The following is a 20,758-nucleotide window of genomic DNA, read 5'->3' as shown; positions in this document are numbered from 1 at the left end:
CACTCATTCTGTCTCTCTCCATTTTCTGGCCTGTGAATGGGCGGGGCTCTCTCTCTCTCTCTCTCTCTCTCTCTCTTTCTCACTTTACTCTCTCACTGTGCTCTCTCACTATTGCTCTCGCTCTATTTGGTCCGCATCCCTGATTGGATAGAATGGGGCTTTCCCCTATTCTGATTGGGTCTCTCTCTCTCTTTCTTTCTCTCTCTCTCTTTCTCTCTCCTTCCCTCCCATGATGCCTGTGCTCGGTGAGCAGTAGCCAGAAGTCCGTCCAATCATTGTCGGAGCTATCAATCAAAGCTGACAGGCCCAAGCGACATGAAAAGAACCCTCAGTGGCAGCCATTAACCGAGAGCCCCCCTCCCTCTCTCTCTCTTGCTCTCTCTCCTTCTCTCTCTCTCTCCCTCTCTCTCTTGCTCTTGCTCTCTCTCCCTCTCTCTCTCTTTCTCTCAGCCCCCCACGCTTTGTTTTCCTTTCAGCGGACAAAAACAGACTGACAAGATGCAGGGCTGGACATTAATCAAACCGCCCCATGGAACCACCTCTTCCTCCAAGATAATAAATAAATTCCACTCCTCTCATTGGACAGATGCTCACGTTGGTTGCATAGGCCCCCCTTTTCCTTTCCCTTTCCCTCTCTCTCTTTCCCTCTCTCTCTCTTTCATTCTCTCATTTTTAGGGTCCTCATCTGCTCAGGGCAGGGTAATTCCCTGCAGATCAGAGTAGGGCAGGTGCTCAGCTTGCCAGCCCAGGCCAGGCACCCCCCTCTCCTCTCCAGAGGCCTCTGTTGCCCCTGACAACTGGCCAGCACAACCTGTGCCCCCACCTCTCTCTCTCTCTCTTTCTCTCTCTCTCTTTCTTTATCTCTCTCTCCTCTGCTTCTTCTATGTTGAACAGGCACTGCCATGTTTGTTGATGGCCAACGGTCACCTCCACCACTGTCTGTGTATGTCTGTCTCATTCTTTCTCCTTTCTTCCGGACTGATACTCTCTCTCTCTCTCTTTCGCTCTCACTTTTTCTTTCATCTCTGTCACTCTCTCTCTTTCTGCCAACAGTCACCTCCACCCTTCTCTGTGTATGTCTGTATCATTCTTTCTCCTGGACAGATATGATGCTCCTTTTCTCTCTCTCTCTCGCTCTCACTTTTTTACCCTCTCTCTTTTCTTTTATCTCTCTCTTTCCTTTGCTTGGTCTCTCCCTTTGCAAACGGTCACTTCCACCACGCTTTGTGTATGTCTGTCTTCACTCTCTTTTCAGTTATCTCTCTCTCTCTTTCTTTATCTCTCTCTCCTCTGTTTCCTCTATGTTGAACAGGCATTGCCATGTTTGATGATGACCAACGGTCACCTCCACCACTCTCTGTCATATTCTTTCTCATTTCTCTTCCACAGATGCTCTCTCACTCTTTTCACTTTTTCATTCTCTCTCTTATCCTAACTTTCTCTTTCTTTATCTCTCTCCTCTGTTGATCTCTCTCACTCTATCTAAGCCAACGGCCACCTCCACCTCTATGTGTGTCTGCGTTTTTCTTTCTTTTAGACGGATAACTTTCTTTTCTCATCACTTTTTCCCTTTATTTCCTGTCCTCTGTCTTTTCTTTATTCTTTTTTGGTCTATTTTCTCTCCTCTCTCTTTTTTCCTCTCTTCGCTTCTCGTCGTTTCTGATCCGTTAGAGGAAGTAAAAAGCTCAAAAGCTTAATCCTAAACTCAGAGCTCATACTACTGAGGACTCTTATTTTCTAAGGCTAAGAAGAAGAAGCTAGGCTATGATCTAAGCATGTATACATAGAGCAGCTAGCATGTTAGCTTGTAAGCTACACACTTGAAACATAAAGTTCATTCTACTTACTCTTACTAGCAAACGACATCATACTTTTGTTAGCACCAGCAGCAAAATGTATTAATTTTTTACAATAACACTGAGGACCATATTTCTGGTGGTTAGAATGTGTTCTTTGAGGGATAGGGGTTTCAATTAGGCCTAAATTGTTGAATCATGGTAGTGTGTATTTCACTAAAATCATGCAACTGTATTAATGTACACTGATATATATATATATATATATATATATATATATATATATATATATATATATATATATATATATCAGTGTACATTAATACAGTTGCATGATTTATATATATATATTTATATATATATACATTTATTTATTGACTAACACCACTACCACCACTTTTATTATTTTATAATACATATATTAATAAAATAAACCAATGGTTTAAATAACCAATGGTTGATGTAGTTGTAAGTACATATAGAATAATAGCAGCTGTGAGAAGGTAGAATTTAAACAGATATGTTTAAGAATTAAGACATATTTAGACATATTTAGAAATTTACCAATGATTTCTGACTTGCAGCTCATCTGTAATAAATCAAGAAATTCTGTTAAACATGTAGATTCTTTGAATGTTTACATTTACTATGCACAGCAAATTTGCAAACGTTAAATCAGCACTGTTATTAAAATAAATGCTTCATTATTAATTTTGCTTTAAACTGTAGATTAAATTGTAAATTATAAAAATTTATTTACACAAAAAATATATATTAGCTTAAAGTCCTTTTTGTATAAACAGACAGTGGTGTTTAACAGTGTAGACAGGTCTCTCCTGCGAGGATTTTTCCCTCATAATATTTGCCCTGCTCCTGACAGGAAGAAAAAGAAAAATGGAAAGTTAACGTGGCATATGGAGGCATGCAAGTGCACCACAACGGGTACCATGGCACCCCACCTAGCAGGGCATTGTGGGATATGTCCTTCGCCGGAGCTGCTGCTTGGATGACATATTACAGCTCGGCGGGAATCGTATGGCTCTCTGGGAGGAGGTGTTGCGCCAGCGTTCTGTGAACGTTTAATTTCTGTTTTCTTTCCCCTGCTCTTGACCAGGTTCATTTGGAGCCCTGCTGAGGGCCCTCGTCTGTTTGTGTTGGCCCCATTAGAGGAGCGTGAGGGGTCTGAAAGGAAGTCTATTGAGTCAAACATCTCCAGCAGGTTCTCCAGCTACATTTTCGTAGTGGGCTGAGGAGGTCATTTTTCATAAAAAAAAACAACAAAAAAAAACACAAAAAATATTTCCAGAGAAGAAAAACTGGGGTGTAAGAAAATACTGATTATATTTCAAAGCATCGCAAAATTATGTTAGAAATACTAAATTTAATAAAGGGTTTACATTCAAAGATTTGATTTTGATCTGATTAAGTAAACAGTAAATGCCAAGTTTATGCATATAATGATATGTTGTTTGCTATGCCAATACATAGCCCTACAAAAAACACCTTACCAAAAAAGTCCCTATCAAAAATAGTATTTCAGATTTAAAGGATTAAACTAGATTAGAGTAAATGCTAATGTTGATAACAGGGAAAATGCATTGAAAGTAGTACTTAGAACACTCAGAAAAATGCCATTTTTAAAATGCTAAGAGGCTAACTGCTAGCTCTTCTGTTTTTGTCACTGTTAGCAACATTAGCATTACCAGGTAATGCACATTTTGTCATTTTTATCAGCAAACGAATGCTCTAATTTCCCCCAATTTTCATTAAATTACAGTATTTTATAGCTACTGTGATGAAAATGGACAGTATAATGGACTATAAATTGTATAACAGCAGCTTATTAGCTAACTGCTGCCAGAAAGTTACTGTACATTTTACAGTGTGCACAAAATATCTAGCAACTATATAAACCAACGCTGACACAAAATTACAAGAGTTTACAAAATTTTGAAATTCTGATTTCTCAATTTAGTAAAAACTTATTTTACTGCTAAGTTACCAACAGCATTGTTTTTGTATTTTAATTTATCAATCACTTTTAACTAATAGTTCATCTAATCAAGAAATTCTGTTAATCTGTTAAAATTCAATAATGGAAATAATAATCTAGTAGTTTGTTGATATATTATACACAGTAAATTTGTCTGTGTTATATTAATATAGTATTTCATTTATTTTTGTTAATAGTTTAGCATTTAGCATGACCAACTCCAGCATATTTTCTGCTTCCTGCTTTCAATGTTTATTCAGGGTTTAATTTTTTAAAGATTATTGAACATTGATATTGTGTCATTGTTTCAAAGTCTCGCTTTTTAACATTAAATAAACTGTAGATTACATTAATGTATAGAATGCTTAATAATTCATTTGAACTGAATAGCTTAACCAACTTTACTTTCTACTTTGTTTGTGCTTTCTATTTTTTAACACATATATTAAGGTATTTAAAGTGGTCTTGTGATAATAATATATTAACCATAACCATATTTATGAGATTTACAATGACTAAAATATCAACATGGACAAAAAAAGGAGTTTAAACTACACTTAAACTACAAGTAACATTATTTCAACCACATCTTAATGTTTAAGGTCGGTCATGTGCCACCTGAGTTTAATTTTTATCTGCTAACTAATGCGAATTTAAACTCAGAAATCATCCAAACTAGATAAAAAAGGTAAACAGTACAATATATCCAAACCGGTTCACGCTAACCACAATGCAGATAAGAAAACAACACAATAAGGATGTCCAAAAGTGTAGCTACAAAAGAAGGCCATTGATTTCCTGTTAGCGCATCTCCTTTCGGAAATTGAAGGGGGGTGTGCAAGATGGCTGAATCAGAGAAGATATGGTTCCAGTAGCGAAACCGCAGTTTTTCTGAGCTCCGATCTGTTGTATCATTGACACTTAAATGGATTAGGTTCATGTATCACTGATAATGGCCTGGCCCGTTGCTCGTATGTCAGAGAGCTGGTGTGTGTGTGTGATAAGGCCTATTGATTATGTACCATATGCGGTTCCCACGCCGTCCTTTGTCCCCCGGTCTTCCACCATTTTTTTCTTCGGATTTTAGTAGAGGGGGAGGGGAGGAGACGACACAGCTGGCTGCTAGAAGGATGAGTTACTCACCACAATCTCAGCAGCCTCAGCAGCTCTGGACCCAAAGGCTTCCTGAATATCTGAAGCCTGGTACTGAGGGAACTGAGATCTGAGAGTCAACAGCAGCTACATTTAGTTATTCATTTTTTTCTCTTTAGATACATTTTAAGACTCTAAATTTAAACCGTAACCTTAATCCTGGCCTAACAGCTACACCTAACCTCACCTGTAAGGTTTCACTCTTAAAACCTAATTGTAATGCTTTTAAGAACCATCATTATCATCAGAGGAAAAGCATATGTAGCTGATATACATAAATTGTACACAAATATCTAATATCAATCACCCAATCCATTACGAAAAATACATTATAAAAAAAAATGTAATAAAGCCCAACATTGCTGTAGTTTTACAATTGAGCATTTTCAATGAATAACTATATATTAACAATTTCTCTGATTTTTGAGAAATAGGTTGAAAATTTCTAGCTTTTTTTTTTATTTACTCTCTTTTCATAAAAAATATATATATATATATTCATTTATATCTTTCTCTATGTGAAGTTTACATTTATTTTACACTTTTGCATTAAACAGTTAAAAAAACCCTAAATGATAAAAACCTGTCGTAGGTGCTTTTTCTAAATTTTGCATATCATTACTAGATGTAACACTGTATTTCTGAATGGGAAGGGAATACCCCTACTAATAAATGCATTCAAGTTCATTGCTGACACAGATGTGCAAATATTTACAGTCCCTGTAGAGAAGTATTGTGAACAGGATAGGACTCTCTGGTGAAGATAAACATACACACCTAGCTGCAAAATGCTTAATGCCAGGTGTGGGCTAGATGGGTATAAAGACTCCAAGCACTGAGCTGTGGACCAGGAGAACTGTTCTCCATCCAGTATTTCTGAGATGATTTGAGGAGTAGGAAACGAGATAAAGTGGAGTACAGGCAATAGCCTGACCTCACTAATACTCCAGCCATTGAATGCAATCAAACTCACAGCAATGCAAATGGATCCAACATTTAGTAAAAAAAAAAAAAAAAACTTCCCTGGACAGAAGAGACAGTTACTTTAACAAAAACATGATAACTTTTTGGTACTCAGAATTAGTGTTGAATCCCATGACTTTTCCCATATCCAATGTACGCTAAAGAATGCAGCACTGTCCTGCAGGATGTTCATGTCGATAACTCCTCATAACTTAATATAATATAAGTGTGTGGATTTTTCAAGCTATAGCCTGAGGTAACAAGTAATAATTAAGTCACACAATCATAATCTCATGGCATTTGGTATGAACGTGTAAACTGTAAAGTACTGTATACAGTAGAAATATCTGCAATTAAATAGTGTATATACAGCTCGGAAGAAAATTAAGAATTTTGCTATTTATTGATATATGTTTGAGTAAAATGAACATTGTAGTTTTACTCTATAAACTCCCAAATTCCAAATAAGAATATTGTCATTTAGAGCATTTTTCTTGCAGAAAATAAGAAACAGCTGAAATAAAAAAGATGCAGAACTTTCAGACCTCAGACCTAATGCAAAGAAAACAAATTCATATTTATAACGTTTTAAGATTTCAGAAATCAATATTTGGTGGAATAACCCTGTTTTTTTTAATCACAGTTTTCATGCATCTTGGCATGTTCTTCTCCACCAGTCTTACACACTGCTTTTGGATAACTTTATGCCTTCACTCCTGGTGCAAAAATTCAAGCAGTTCAGTTTGGTTTGATGGCTTGTGATCATCCATCTTCCTCTTAATTATATTTCAGAGTTGTATCATTTAAGACAGCCATGAACATAATTCATTGCATGCCTTTAGCAATTCTGGGTACAAACTAACAGAACAAATCCAGGCAAACATTTTATTTTTTATTGAAAAAAAAATGCTATTTATTGCACAATCACAGTCTTAAAGTATAGCTTGGTTCATATGTTACAAATAGATGAGACATTTCTGATCCACAGATATTTCAACAGCAATTTAAACTCACACCGTGTTAGAATTCAATGAAATAGGTAACATGATCATACCAGCCAGAAATCAATGTGTTTACATGTTACAATGTTCACATTCCACAGACTACTTGGATCAGTTTCCCCAGACAGGGATCAAGCCGTCATATACTTTATTTCACTGTCAATTGAAAAATCCCTATTCAAAATTCTAAGTAGTCTAAGACCGGGCTTCAATCACTGTCTGGGCAACTGCCCTCTTATGTCATTATATGTGGTAACGTGACAAACACATAATATATTGTGTCCTTTCTTATACAGGACTGCACAGCTTTCTCATTGACAAAATAGACTTATTAATGTATAGCTATTAATGTTTATTTTCTACGAAAAATCAATGCACAGCTTCCAATAATGCTACAACAACCTGGACTAACTGGGCTAAAAGTCTAGCCCCCTATCAAAACTAAGCTCAACACTTCTCAGTACATCAATTCAGTACTAGTTCACAGTTTTGTTTGGTCGATTATATATTATATATATAATATAAAATAATACAAATGTCTATTCACACCACAAGAAACTGGACCAACAGCTCTCACAGTATTACCAGAAAATACAGCAAGGAAAAGGCAATTTTCATTAATTTATTCATTCATTCATTAGTGAAAGGCGAGCTCTGGTGTCAGTGATCTTACTGTCATCTGTACCAACTCAGTCTTAAGGCCCAAGAAATGACTCCTCAGAGGGATTTGGCTTCTTCTTTAGCCTTTTGGCTTCATTCTGAAGCTTCTGTCTGATGTAGCCCTTAATCTCAGAGTCTGTCTTTCCAGGGAAGTAGTGCTGTACTGCTTCTGTTAAAAATAGAAAATGTGAAATCTTACCAAACTTTTTTTACATTATATATTAATATTGAAGACCTTAACACTATGAGGAACACATATGGAATTAAATAGTAAACAAAAAGTGTTTGGCCTAAATTCAGAATTAAACCCAATTGAGATGGTGTTGGACCCTTTCAGACCTGAATTATCTCCAGTGATGGGAGATTATATATATATATATATATATATATGCTGCTATAAAACCTATAAAACAAATAAATCCAATTAACTAAAATATGAATTTTTCTTTACACTGCATTTGAAGCCTGTGTGTGATATTTAAATTAGTAAAAACAATAGCTGTTACTTTGCCTTAATGGCTCTAGTACTACTGTTTTTCCAGTGCAGTGGGTGGGGCAAAATTATTCTTCCACTGGGGACAACAGCTCTCAAATAGTGTTATGTGCAACAAAAGATTTTATAATAATAAAATAAATTATGTCCATAGTAATGTATGCAGGATCACTGCGGGAACTTCTTTAACACTTTTCAGAAACAATCAAGTTTCTACCTCATGAAGCCGACTGGGTAGAGCTACCATCAAAGCAAACGTGGCTACTTAGAAGAACAATTTATGGATGGTTCATCACTTTTTTATACACTAGATATTACCACACTTGTTCCTTCATAGTTTTAAATGTCTTTACTTTTAATCTACAATTTGGAAACCATTAAATGAGATAGGGCATGTTCAAACTTTTAAGACACAATGATTATTCTCATCACACGGATTCATCAAATTTTTTTTAGCATGCTTCATAAGTATTGATTTGATAAAAGCAATTCTGGGAAAAATCTGATTATGTTTAAACAGTATAGAATTTTTTTCTGTCCGAATATATCTGTATATATTTTTAATTCATCACTTAATCTATAGTAGGATTTCTTCAGTGAACATACTCAGGATGGCCTGAATCTCGTGGGCAGGCAGTGCAGGCTTGGGTTGTCCTCTCTTGCTGTTAACGACACCGGAGATAGAGTGTGAAGCGAGGCAGTCTCGGTCATACAGGCCACGCAGCAGCTCATTGGTCAGCTTCTGGGCCGTGGTGCCTGTGTTGCAGCGCTCAAGCAACTCCGCTGGGATAATCTGAAAGGCAGTGTTGAGGAGGGATGTCAGTTCACCTTCAAATCATCCACTTCAGGAGACATGCTTTAATTTATTTTGTTTTCTCTGGACAACACAGAAAACAAACTTTTAGATTTTTTACAGCTAAGTTAGATATTGTGACGTACATTGAGAGACCAGGCCTCTTAAGTTACAGTGGACCTTATCTGATCAATCAGTGCTTTACCTACAAAAGGGTTATTTCATAGCAGTTGTAACAAGGTTAGACGATAGGTACTGAATCTTAGTAAAAATCCCATTCAACGTAGAAACCACAAACAAATACTGGATTTATACATAACAGGCCATTAAAGTGTCTGTGTTGAATCAGTTCCCAATTTAAAATGCTAGACTACTGAGGTCCCTACATGTTCCGATATGTTAAATTATCTTCACAAATGGCATTGGACAGCAATTAGAAACATATCCCATGACTTTTTGTCTGTTCATTTGGAGAATTATAGCCAGACACTGCCAGTCACAATCATTACCACCCAGTCTGCTGTCCAATGTGGGTTGTAATGCTTCTATGCCATATTTGTTGTACAAATGTGACAATCTGGATCAAGAAATGGTAAATTCCTGCACTACTTTTGAAATAGAATATCTCATCCCCCTGCACACACACAACTAGGCCTTAAATTCAAACTCACTCAAATTCTATTTCTTGAATTCAGAGTCTAATGTGAGTTTGCATGTCCTTAACTGAGCTTTTGCACAGGTATGTTCTTCAAGCTCAGTCATGCACTATGTTCTAAGAACGGCCCAGTCTTCATTCATGTGTGACAGTAAGAGCACTCATTGTGCACGTGACTGTGCTTGCCATGCATGCCTGTGTTAAAGGTAACTTCACTTTAACAGAAGTGCTTTAGAAGCATCAGCAGTGCAGTGAAGTGGAGTGGAGTGGTTCCAGCTTTTGATCTGAAACCTGATTCAGCAAGCTCTGCACTTCTAGAAATATGCATTCAAAAAAAGTATTTATGCAGTTTCATCACTATTTTAAATACAACTGTGCCAGGCTACCTCTTGGAAATGGGGTGTTTCACTCCTTGGTGTTTTCTCGTCCGTTTCGTGACCATCCTGCTGGGTGGAGACCTGCTGCTCTATCCTGTGGTTGTTTCGGACAACCGGAGCAGAGACCGGACTGGGTGCAGAGTTCCCTTCATGAGCCTTCGGGATACTGGGAGTCCTTTCTATACTGCAACAGTTCAACCACCCTTCGGTCTTTGAGACCAACTCCTCAAGATTCTGTGCCAACCTTCCACAAGCTGTACAGAAAAAAACACCACAACTGCTTATTTTAGTTAGAATCACTTGTTTTTATAAGTCTGACCTGCATATTCTGACATTCAGAAGACGTTCATGAAATTTAGCATGTTGGGGAACATTCTGTTGCATTCTGTGAAAATATAGTTTTAAGTTGATGGTCAATGTAAAAAGAAACGGTTTAAAATTACTTCAAATACATGTCATTTAGAATACAAAATCTAGTTTCATTGGCATACAGTTCATTTAAGACAGAGAGTTAATTAAGTAAGATTTTTCCAATGTACAGACATAAACAGAAATGAAATATAGACCTGTAAGAGTCTTGATTTGCTCCCTAAGGCTGTCCGTCTCCCTCTGCATGCTCAACACCATGGCGATAAGTTCTGACCTTGAGCAAGTTTGGAGATTTCCCAACACCTAGAACAACAATAGGCACGGATAGCATAAAAAAACACACACACATTCACTTAAAATGTAGGTAAAATTACAACTGTTATATTTTAAATTATAGTAAATCATCTGAAACTTCATTATGCCCGTTAATATGCTGTATTGAAGAAATTTACAAAATTACAATTGTTTACAGAAATGCTGATAGGAAACAATTAAACTTCTACATTCTAAAAAGAATGTTAGATACAATTATTATGAATATATAAGTGCCTGAGACATAAGCAAATCTTCCACCCGCCAAGTTTTTGAGGACTTTGAAAAGCGTACTACATGCCCAATCATGACACAGAGCTTTTTAAAGGTTGCCTTAGACATTCTGAAATGCCATAACTCAATAGACAATAACATTAGTAAAACTAGTAAAAGTTAAAAAAAATATATAGGTTTATATAACACATAAAAAAGATATAAGAAATAATAGTAAGTACCAACTTACTTTTTTATTACTTTTATTTGTATTACTACTCACTTTTCTCTCTGATCAGTACTCCTTTAAAATGTAGACATGTTGCTTATCCTGAGGGCCCTGACATTTAAAATTTAAAAAGTCGACTTATCGTGACTTAAGGTAAGGATGGCAGCGCCCAGGGTACTACCTTAACTGATTATGATGCCTCATTGTGACCAACAAACCGTGGAACTACTAAACACTGATAAGTGGGGGAACAGCCAAAGAGGACAGACTCACAAGGAGACAACAGAATTTTTTTTAAATAAATGTATTTAAATAAGCTAATGGAAAAGATGCTGGGCTGGGTTAAATAGTAATAGGGTGTTTTTTTAGGGACCCTTGTCTTGCAAGTTTTTATGGCTGAAGATATACTTGTGTTTAAACAGTGTTTTTTTTTTTATAAACTACCTGTGCACTTTCACAATTCTCAGTGCCTCATTTTATATTTCCACTAATGAAGTGTGGAGATACTTTGAGCTTGTTAATGGTGTAACAAATAGTGAACCATTTGCATGGAAAACACTATGCCCTACACTATCTCTAGCTCTGTAAGCCCGTTGGGAGCATCAGATAAAATTTTAAGTTCCAATTCTGGACAAGTTTAGTTACAGTACAGAACTTTAATACTTGAGGAACTGAAGTTACCTCCATGGTGATATCTCCATCTGCAATGGCCAGTCCTGCTGTGCTCTCAACTTCAAAAGTCTGTCCAAAGAGAGTAATACCAACATCACACTGACACCCTTACAAGGCTCAGTGTTATATTACACACACTTACATCGCATTACATCACATCAACAATAATTTAATACAGAGGGGGCAGCTTTAATAAAGAGTGCATTAAATCCCCTTTACAACTGAATACGCCCACCATGGCAGTGTGGGGCAGGGAGTGGACCACCAGAGAGTTCATTTCAGTGGGGGGGTTGTAAAGAGACAGGAAAAGCAGACAGACCCTCGAGATGAGCTTCAGAGGACCACCATCACATGGTGTTAGCTTCTGCCTCAGGTCTTCCAGAGGGTGCAGCTGTTTCCTCATCTTCGACGGTCTATGCTGGAGAAGACTCAGTGTAATTAGCTACAGAGTAGCACGTCCGCGTGAGGCTAGCTGCCCTCAACACGCGGCGTCAAAAGGCTAATATTTACATCCTTTAAACACTCAGCAGTGGGACACAACTCACCTCAATAGCCTCACACTGCGCCTGCTCCGGTTCTCCCTCATGCTCGTTGTTCAGGAGGCGTTTGGCCGCTGTCTTTCTTCTCATCTTCCGTCCATGATCCGTCTCCCCCGCTGAAGAGCTGCTCTGGGCTTTATTATGCTCATCATGGCGCGGCTCAGCTAACAGCCCTTCACATGAGAGAGCAGCAGCAGCAGCAGCTGATCAGCAGCACATCAGCCTAATGCGGCATCATATACATCTCTAATGAAGACATTCAATTAAAACCTTGACAAGCCGTTATAAAAATATATTTTATACACACACACATATATATATATATATATATATATATATATATATATATATATATATATATATATATATATATATATATATAACGTTTTTTTTTTTATAAGTTAGGGGTCATTAGAGAGTTTAGTATCTTGACATGTTTTTTTTATTTATATATTATTATTAGATATATTATATTAGATCAGTTTAGACTTGGGGTACATTTATATTTAGTGTGTCCCATTGTCCCACATTAATCTTTTGTTATTTTCACAAAATCAATAAAAAAATATAATAATATCATTGCTATTAATTGCATTAATATTTTACTATTAAAAAAGCTTGGTGTATATTTTAGGCGCGTCTTATACACAAATTATACCCCTCACATTATTGACTGCCTTTGCCGTCTGATTTATACATTCAATAACTTGAATTATCTTGAAATATATTATTTTTCAGTTTTTAGTTCATATTGAGTTCATACTTGGAGACCACTTCAGTTTCTGAATCAGTTTTTCAGATTTTGCTATTTATATGTATACATTTGAGTAAAATGAACATTGTTGTTTTATTCTATAAACTACAGACAGCATTTCTCCCAAAGTCCAAATAAAAATATTGTCATTTATTTGCAGATAATGAGAAATGTCTGAAATAACAAAAAAAGATGCAGAACTTTCAGACCTCAAATAATGCAAAGAAATCAAGTTCATATTTATGAAGTTTTAAGAGTTCAGAAATCAATATTTGGTGGAATAACCCTGTTTTTTAATCACAGTTTGCATGCATCTTGGCATGTTCTCCTCCACCAGTCTTACACACTGCTTTTGGATAACTTTGGATAACCAAATCAAGCAGTTCAGCTCGGAACAGTTTCATGAATAGAACATCTGACCAACTGTTAAGCATGGGGTTGGATTATTTATACTTTGGGCTTGTGATGCAGCCTAATAATGAAATGTATGTACTTTTTTCTAAAAAACAGGTTATCTTTCACTCTCTTAGCTAATCTCAGTGCCAGAAATATTGAGTCATATTTAATCTAATTAATTTAAAAGGTGATTTCTCTGGACATGTGAATATTATTCCCATGTATATTTCTAACAAATCAGAAATGCTGGCTTTGCATTCCAGGCGACTCCCTCTCTCGCTCTCTGCTCTCTGTCTGCTTGAGCACAGATGCTGGAGAAAGGTTGAACAAAAATTGACCCTGCTGAATCCCAGGTGACCAGGGGTGAAGACTAAGTGTGTCCGGAAACACCTGAGGTTCTGGAAGTGGAGGCTGAGCAGGGGTTGCTGGGGTAGACTGGGGGGATTAGTGGGGCCTCCGGGACTGACTACAGGGGAGCTGGACACTCATTAACGGAACCTGTGATCAGAGATGTTGGAGTTAAGGGCTAATAAAGTTGCTGGTTTCTTTGAGAGGTAATTTACTACACAGATGTCATGCGTTTGCTGGATTGTCGGCAGTCTGGATGTATTTTGGTTCTGTTCAAGCAAAGGCTGAATGCAGTTTTATTCAATGTATTGAATACATGTTGTTTTAAAAAAAATATATATATATAGTAAAGAAAGGTCTCCACATAAACATTACTATGGTTGGAAGCTTGGTCATGACTACTCTTTGCACAAATACGCTGTTACTGACACCTCTGCATCAAAATAAAGTTAAAAAGCAGCTTTTGCTAGTAGCTTTTGTTTTCAGAAGGTCTACGCTGGTCTTTTATGGTAAATGTGGTTAAAAAGCAAGCTGTGTAGTCTATGTTACATACGTTTTTGGCAATACAGTACAAAGCTAACACAGTAGGGTATATAAGCCTTACGATATAACAGTATAAAAAGTTGTTTGTGTCAAATATGATTTGCAAACTTTCTCACCTCATTTTTAATACCAAAACAAGAAGCACTGTTAATTTAAAATACTTAAAAATATATATAGAAAAGTTAAATTGTGGGTCTCAGAAGCATCATTTGCCATCATGTCTGTGTTGAATGCACAGTAAATACTGAGTATTTCCATTTGCTTTTCTCAGCGAGTCACAAACTGATGCATCCTTGGTTTTAAAGGCCGAGCACGAACGCATCCACACTGTAAGCCTGGTATAGAATACAGCAAATACAGAGTTAGCAGCTTTTACATCATTTCCAACCTACAAGTTGAGACACTCACACCCATTAAGCAAATGGATTGTGTCGAAAAGCCAATGACAAAGAAACGGCCAAAGGTAACAGACTAAACTGAGTTATTATTATTATTATTATTATTATTAAGTTCATCCTTAAAATTGATCTCAAAATTGTTAAGAAATTCTGGAATTAAAACATTTTACATAAAACAGACTAAATTTAACTGTTTTTGATACATACGAGTATTGGAATGCAGTTTGAGCGAAGGAAGATAACATCATGCAACAACATGAAAATGCAAAAACACACAAGAACACATAAAGAGCAACGAGACACATTCAGGAGTATGATTCATGACTTGATTAATACGTTTCCTGTCGTCCTTGTTGTTAGTCGACTATTGATCTTAGCTGTGTTTATCTAATGTCTCTCAGTCTGTTTGTGTGCTGCTCTCTCCTCTCTGAATCTTTCAAAAAGTAGTTTAGATCAATTTTTTTAAAGATGTCTTTTGCAAATAGTGCAAGTTCAGAGAGTTGGGGATGAGGTCATATGGTGAACTGAGCTCACTTAGTCTCTTGTTGATCTAAATGAAGTAGACCTAGTAGAAAGCTGTTCCTGGGCAGTAGAGACAGTTTCTTCAACAAAAGCAGGATTAACTATTTATAAAACACTTGATTTTTTTAGAAGAAACGAGGAATGAGCAGGTGTTTTGTCACTTTCCATCATAAAGCAAGGTTCTATTTTTTTTTTTTTTAGCACTATACTTTGGTCATCAGCCTCGTTTTTCTTTTTTTTTTTCTTTTTTTTTATCTTTGTGGACTTGTAAGATATGTACTGAGTACCCCTGACAGTGGATGGTTTTGTAAATAGATATTTATTTTGTAAATGAGAAAAGGTACATCATTGTTTTAAAGAACATTTATTGTTAATACATAGAACTGATGTAAGTGACAACCTAAGGATCATGTTCTGGAGTATCACAGATGGGATTAAAGTGTAAAACTGTTTTTAGGGGTAAAATATGTGAAGTCATTTGGGTGAAAAATGATCATTTAAGGTCTCTCTCTCTCTAACTCTGTCTCTGTCTTTCGTCCGATCTGTCTTTCTTTCTGTCTTTCTTTCTTTCGCGTTGCAATGTTGGGAGTAAACAAGTGGATGGGACCATAAAGGCTGAGGTCATGCTCTGGTACTGAGTGGGTTTTGATTGACCAGACGAGGTTGTCAAGGGGGAACTTTGACCCTCATCCCATCAGCCAGAGGCAGAGCATAAACCATTTAGGGGACAAAGAGGAGAGCAAGTCAGTGCGGCGCTGAGATGGACCAGGCAATGGGAGAAGAACACACAAATCTTTCTTTCTGCGTGTTTTTTTCTCTTTCTTTATCTATTGTTTTTCTATTATTTATGTATCGTGTATTCACCCTGCATCACATGACATCAACGTTTTATGTACTGATGCATACTGTGGTCTGAGTCAGTGGCGATGTCCACAGATATGCATAATGAGAAATTGTGCCAATTTTACATTTTATTTTATAAAAAATTAGGCTACAATAAAATTTGAAGATTTGAAGCACTTTATATAGTAGAACAATGTGAGTATGTGTGTTTTTCTGAGCTTTTCTTGTTTCACAAACATCCATATAACATACACACACACACACACACTTGCGAACACACGCTCTGCGGCTGACTGACAGCTTGAAGGCATACTCAGCAGTCTGTGACTCAGTTAGACTCCCTGCCACGCCAGTTTCTTCTATCACTGCCAGCGCTTTATCCCCTCACTGACTTCATGAATATGCAGAGGCTGAACACTACAATGCTTTTTCAGGATCCCTGGCACGGAAAGAGCAAGGATTGACACTTGGGCTGCAGACAATGCGGGCCATTCCGTGTCCAGGGCAGCACTCTGATGTGATGCAATTGCAGGCCGGCTGAGTGCACAGTCTGATAGCCGGCATTATTAGTTAGTTAAACATGACTTCATTTGAATTTGTAAATTTGTAAGATGAGTTAATAGAGTGAATCACATTAAAATACAGTAATTTCAAGCCAATTTGGAGAATAACTTAAAACCTGTGAGTAGTGTCATACTGATACAGCTTTACTGTATTAAAGTCACTTTATATTGTCGTTGTCCAATGAAAAATAAGTATCTCCAAAACAACAACTTTATAGAAGAGGGTTTAAAACTTCTCAACTTTTAATGGAGGAATTTATTTATCGATTATATATATCGATTGGTCTATTCATCAAGAAATTTTCATACAGTGTTCATACAGTGTTTGTGTTTTCAAAGTATGTAGACAAAAATGGAAATACTTGTATTTCATTGGACAGTGACGATATGCACTGAAATAAGACCTTACACAATAGGGCTGCATGATATTGAAAAAAAAATGATATTGAAAAAAAATGGGAACATAATTAACATCTCGATATTATTTTATTTTATTGTTAAAATGTTTAACTTTTTTTTGTACCAGATTTAACGAGAAGTAAATGATCCAACATGCCATAATATTAATAAAGCCCTTGCTGTATCCAAGACGTGTAAGATAAATTATATTGGCTGAATATAAATAGCCTCTGGTAGTTGGCGTGTTTGATTTAAATTCCCTAACATTACACTGTACATCCTGTGATGATGTGTCTATTGCATAAGCACACATTCCTGAAATTATGATGATGCTAAAAAATATATATATATATTGTGCAGCCTTACTACACAATGAGTCTCCTAACAGCAAGAACAGAACTGACTTCCGGTTGGCTGAACGGTGATGAAGTATGCTACTGTACATCCCAGAGGAAACAAAAATCTAAAGTTGTAGTAGAGACCTCATTAAAGTCTCACCCTATGCTTAAATATACCAAAATACATAATAACACTTGATTATACTGAAAACATGAGTCTCACTATAAAGTGAACTAGAGGTGAAACGATTACTTGAGTAATTCGAGTTACTCGATTTAAAAAATTGATCAATTAATTTTCTGTGCCTCGAGTAATCGTTTAATTAATTTTAAAAAGCAGAGCACGATTTTTTGCGCGGACTTTTAATGTGAAAAAGCGCGCTTAGCCTTACGTCACCCACGCCGACGCAGGTGGAGGAGGCGGTGGTTTTTAGAGCGGTGGAGCCAGCGGTAATCAGGTAAATTTAATTTATAATAAATCAATGAGATTAAAATTAGTGTACCTTAATAACATAATGATTATTAGTAATGCTGCCTAGTGTGTGGTTAGTTTATTACAACGGAGACAAGTTCTAGACTTAACACAGGCTTTATATAAGTAATCAGTAAACTCAGCCAATGTTTATGCCTTTATTATTGATTAATGCCCTATATTTAATACTTACAAGAAATTCTAAGTTGAAATAATTTAACTTAATTTATTAAATTATTACTTGTGGTATTTATGTCTATTTTGTGTTTTATTTATTTCTAATTGTGTATGCAATGTGAAAATGTATGTTGTAAATTTAAAAATTAAACCAATTGGTCATTCATTATTAAGTGAAATTTCTTATTTTATGAAATCTCTTATTTTACGTTTTATCCGATTACTCGATTAATCAAATCGATTTTTCAGTAGAGTACTCGATTACTAAAATATTCGATAGCTGCAGCCCTAAAATGAACTGTTTTTCATTTAGAACTGAAGAGTCTTTCATGTTTATGTGAGTCATTGTATTCATCCTAATGGCTGCATTTCCTACAAATATAAGAATTCACACTGGAAGCTCAGATAATCGTACTAAAACTCTCTCATTTCGGGGCAAATTTTAAGCAAATATTAACTTAATTGAAAAGCTACAGCTCTGGAAAAAATAAGATTTATAGGTATATTTTTAAGTAAAATGAACATTGTTGTTTTATTCTATAAACTACAGACAACATTTCCCCCAAAATTCCAAATAAAAATATTGTCAAAGAAAACAAGTTCATATTCACATTTAGTTTGAAGAGTTCAGAAATCAATATATGGTGGAATAACCCTGGTTTTTAATCACAGTTTTCATGCATCTTGGCATGTTTTCCTCCACCAGTCTTACACACTGCTTTTGGATAAATGTATGCCACTCCTGGTGCTAAAATTCAGGCAGTTCTGCTTGGTTTGATGGCTTGTGATCATCCATCTTCCTCTTGATTATATTCCAGAGGTTTTTAATTAAGTAAAATGAAAGAAACTCATCATTTTAAGTGGTCTCATATTTTTGGTATGTTCACTGCATGGATGGGTTAAAGGTGGAAGCCACATTGTATCTGTGCCATAGCCAAGTATGGTGAACATGGATGGCTTGTGTTGGTGAAGATTTTGTTAATAAATCCTGCTATGAAGAATTTGCTAATGAATTTTGTTGTGAATTTTTTAATGAAATGATTATCAGTTTTGTGTGTATTTTTTATTAATGTGTCTGTCTGTCTGTCTGTAACCTGGTAACTTGTGAAGCTGGTGAATAATGGGGATGTTGCTATAAGCTATAAGAGTAAAACCTTGATTAGTAATCGTTAGAATAAACACAACAGACAATGGTTACAAGAACAAAATTCCTTTGAGGTTGTGATCTGTAAACCGACCCTGATGTTTGTTAAAATTAGTATTGACAATGTTTTATAGAGAGTCTATTAAAAAGATAAGGAAATGTTAAAACCCATATAAAAAATGAAATAAGCTGGTGCTAGTGTGTTCTCAGTTGACAAACTACTGTCCACTATCTTTATTAAATTCCGAAATATCAAATATACTCTCCTATTCTTAGAATCCAAATTCCAAAACAGAGAGGCCAACTACACATTAGTGTGGGTTTAACTGTATATACATATTGTGGGCAAAACTCTTGCTGATTAAAACCTTCTCCTCGTAACGCTGAGCGCAAATTTCTCCTAAACCTTTACCAACCCTTATGATCTTTATCAGACTCAGACGGTGGAACGTTGAGGGGATTGTTCCAGCACAGTGCAATGTGCAGTTCCTCACCCGGAGAACGGTTCTGCTCAGCATCAGCCGTTTTCAGCCTTTAAGGGATTACAGTGATGTCATTGGCAAGATCTCACCCCTATTGGCAGTCATCCTGCTACAGGTCAGCGTTAAGTCCGAGCGGCGTGGCTTTTTGCATGTGCGATAATTTAGATGCTGACTTTGATGATAATAGCACTAATAACGGTGCGACAGTGACGGATGGGTGCAGGCGGTTCCGAGGCATGTGAAGTGACCCCCAGCCCAATCACAGCACTTCCAGGTTAAATGTGACCCCAGGCAGCTTGAAAAAGGGGTCCTGTGTGGAAGCTGCAAGAGGTACTGAATGCATGAAGGGAAACGAAGACAGAGAGAGAGAATAGGGATAGAAAGGGGCCTGAAGCACAAAGAGAGATAGATGCACAGAGAGCACAGAGCATACAATGATGTGCCAAATGTCATGAGACAGAAACTAGTATCGTGCCCCAGGACTTTAGTCATGTGAGCGTTGAAATAGATATAAAAGATTTAAAGGTACTTTGGAGTGATGTCATTTTATTATCTGACCATTTCTAGTTTCTTAAAGCAGCCTTTCCTAAGATTTTTCTTTAACCTTTAAACTGAAAGTCGCAGTATTGCTAAGTTGGGGGAAAGAGACAACATTTTCTAATTAATGATATAAGTGTCCTGGCACGACCATCCCTGCAATGTCTGCTACAGTCATTCTAAAAACATTAGAACAGAGTGGTCTGGTAGGTCTGTTGCATGTATGTTTAAGAGTATATCATGAATAAACAACAAAATGCACTCAAAAGCACAGGATTGTGCATAAAATTGATTTAAATTAACCCCAAGAACCCTAGACCGATTATTCAGTTAATATTCCTAATGCAGAAACAATGCAAAAATGCATTGGTAACCGTTTAGTTTAGCATGTCTTTTGGAGTCCCTCTGGGTTCAATGTTGGGGCCTATGAAACTGACGATAAAGAGCAACGTCTTTATTGGAAGTGTGGGCTTAAAGTATTAACGGGTCAAAGGGTCCACCTGCTTAAGAAATACATTGATAAAACTTTAGTGCTTTAAAAACCTTGGCTGTTCAAAATGCTCAATTGAAATGTTCTTCAGGGAGCAGACTGTATATTTAATGGTATAATGCTCTCTTTCACATT

The 20,758-nt window shown here is 36.4% G+C and overlaps 1 protein-coding gene across 1 annotated transcript; it reads right to left on the bottom strand.

Annotated features, from left to right (window-relative positions):
• Nucleotides 1–6,793: 6,793 nt before the first annotated feature.
• Nucleotides 6,794–12,424, bottom strand: LOC103038210 (uncharacterized). Its single transcript, XM_007239946.4, has 7 exons — nucleotides 12,224–12,424; nucleotides 11,998–12,096; nucleotides 11,688–11,747; nucleotides 10,450–10,555; nucleotides 9,893–10,137; nucleotides 8,665–8,851; nucleotides 6,794–7,734 (listed from the first exon to the last, which is right to left on the bottom strand). Exons 1-7 carry the CDS (start codon nucleotides 12,305–12,307, stop codon nucleotides 7,601–7,603), a joined length of 915 nt encoding a protein of 304 aa, XP_007240008.1. The 5' UTR covers nucleotides 12,308–12,424; the 3' UTR covers nucleotides 6,794–7,600.
• Nucleotides 12,425–20,758: the final 8,334 nt, after the last annotated feature.

This window comes from Astyanax mexicanus, chromosome 19, assembly GCF_023375975.1.
Source record: "Astyanax mexicanus isolate ESR-SI-001 chromosome 19, AstMex3_surface, whole genome shotgun sequence".
In the NCBI taxonomy this organism is placed as follows: domain Eukaryota; kingdom Metazoa; phylum Chordata; class Actinopteri; order Characiformes; family Acestrorhamphidae; genus Astyanax; species Astyanax mexicanus.
Note: the sequence above shows the minus strand (reverse complement) of the source record. Positions and strands in the feature narration are given on the sequence as shown.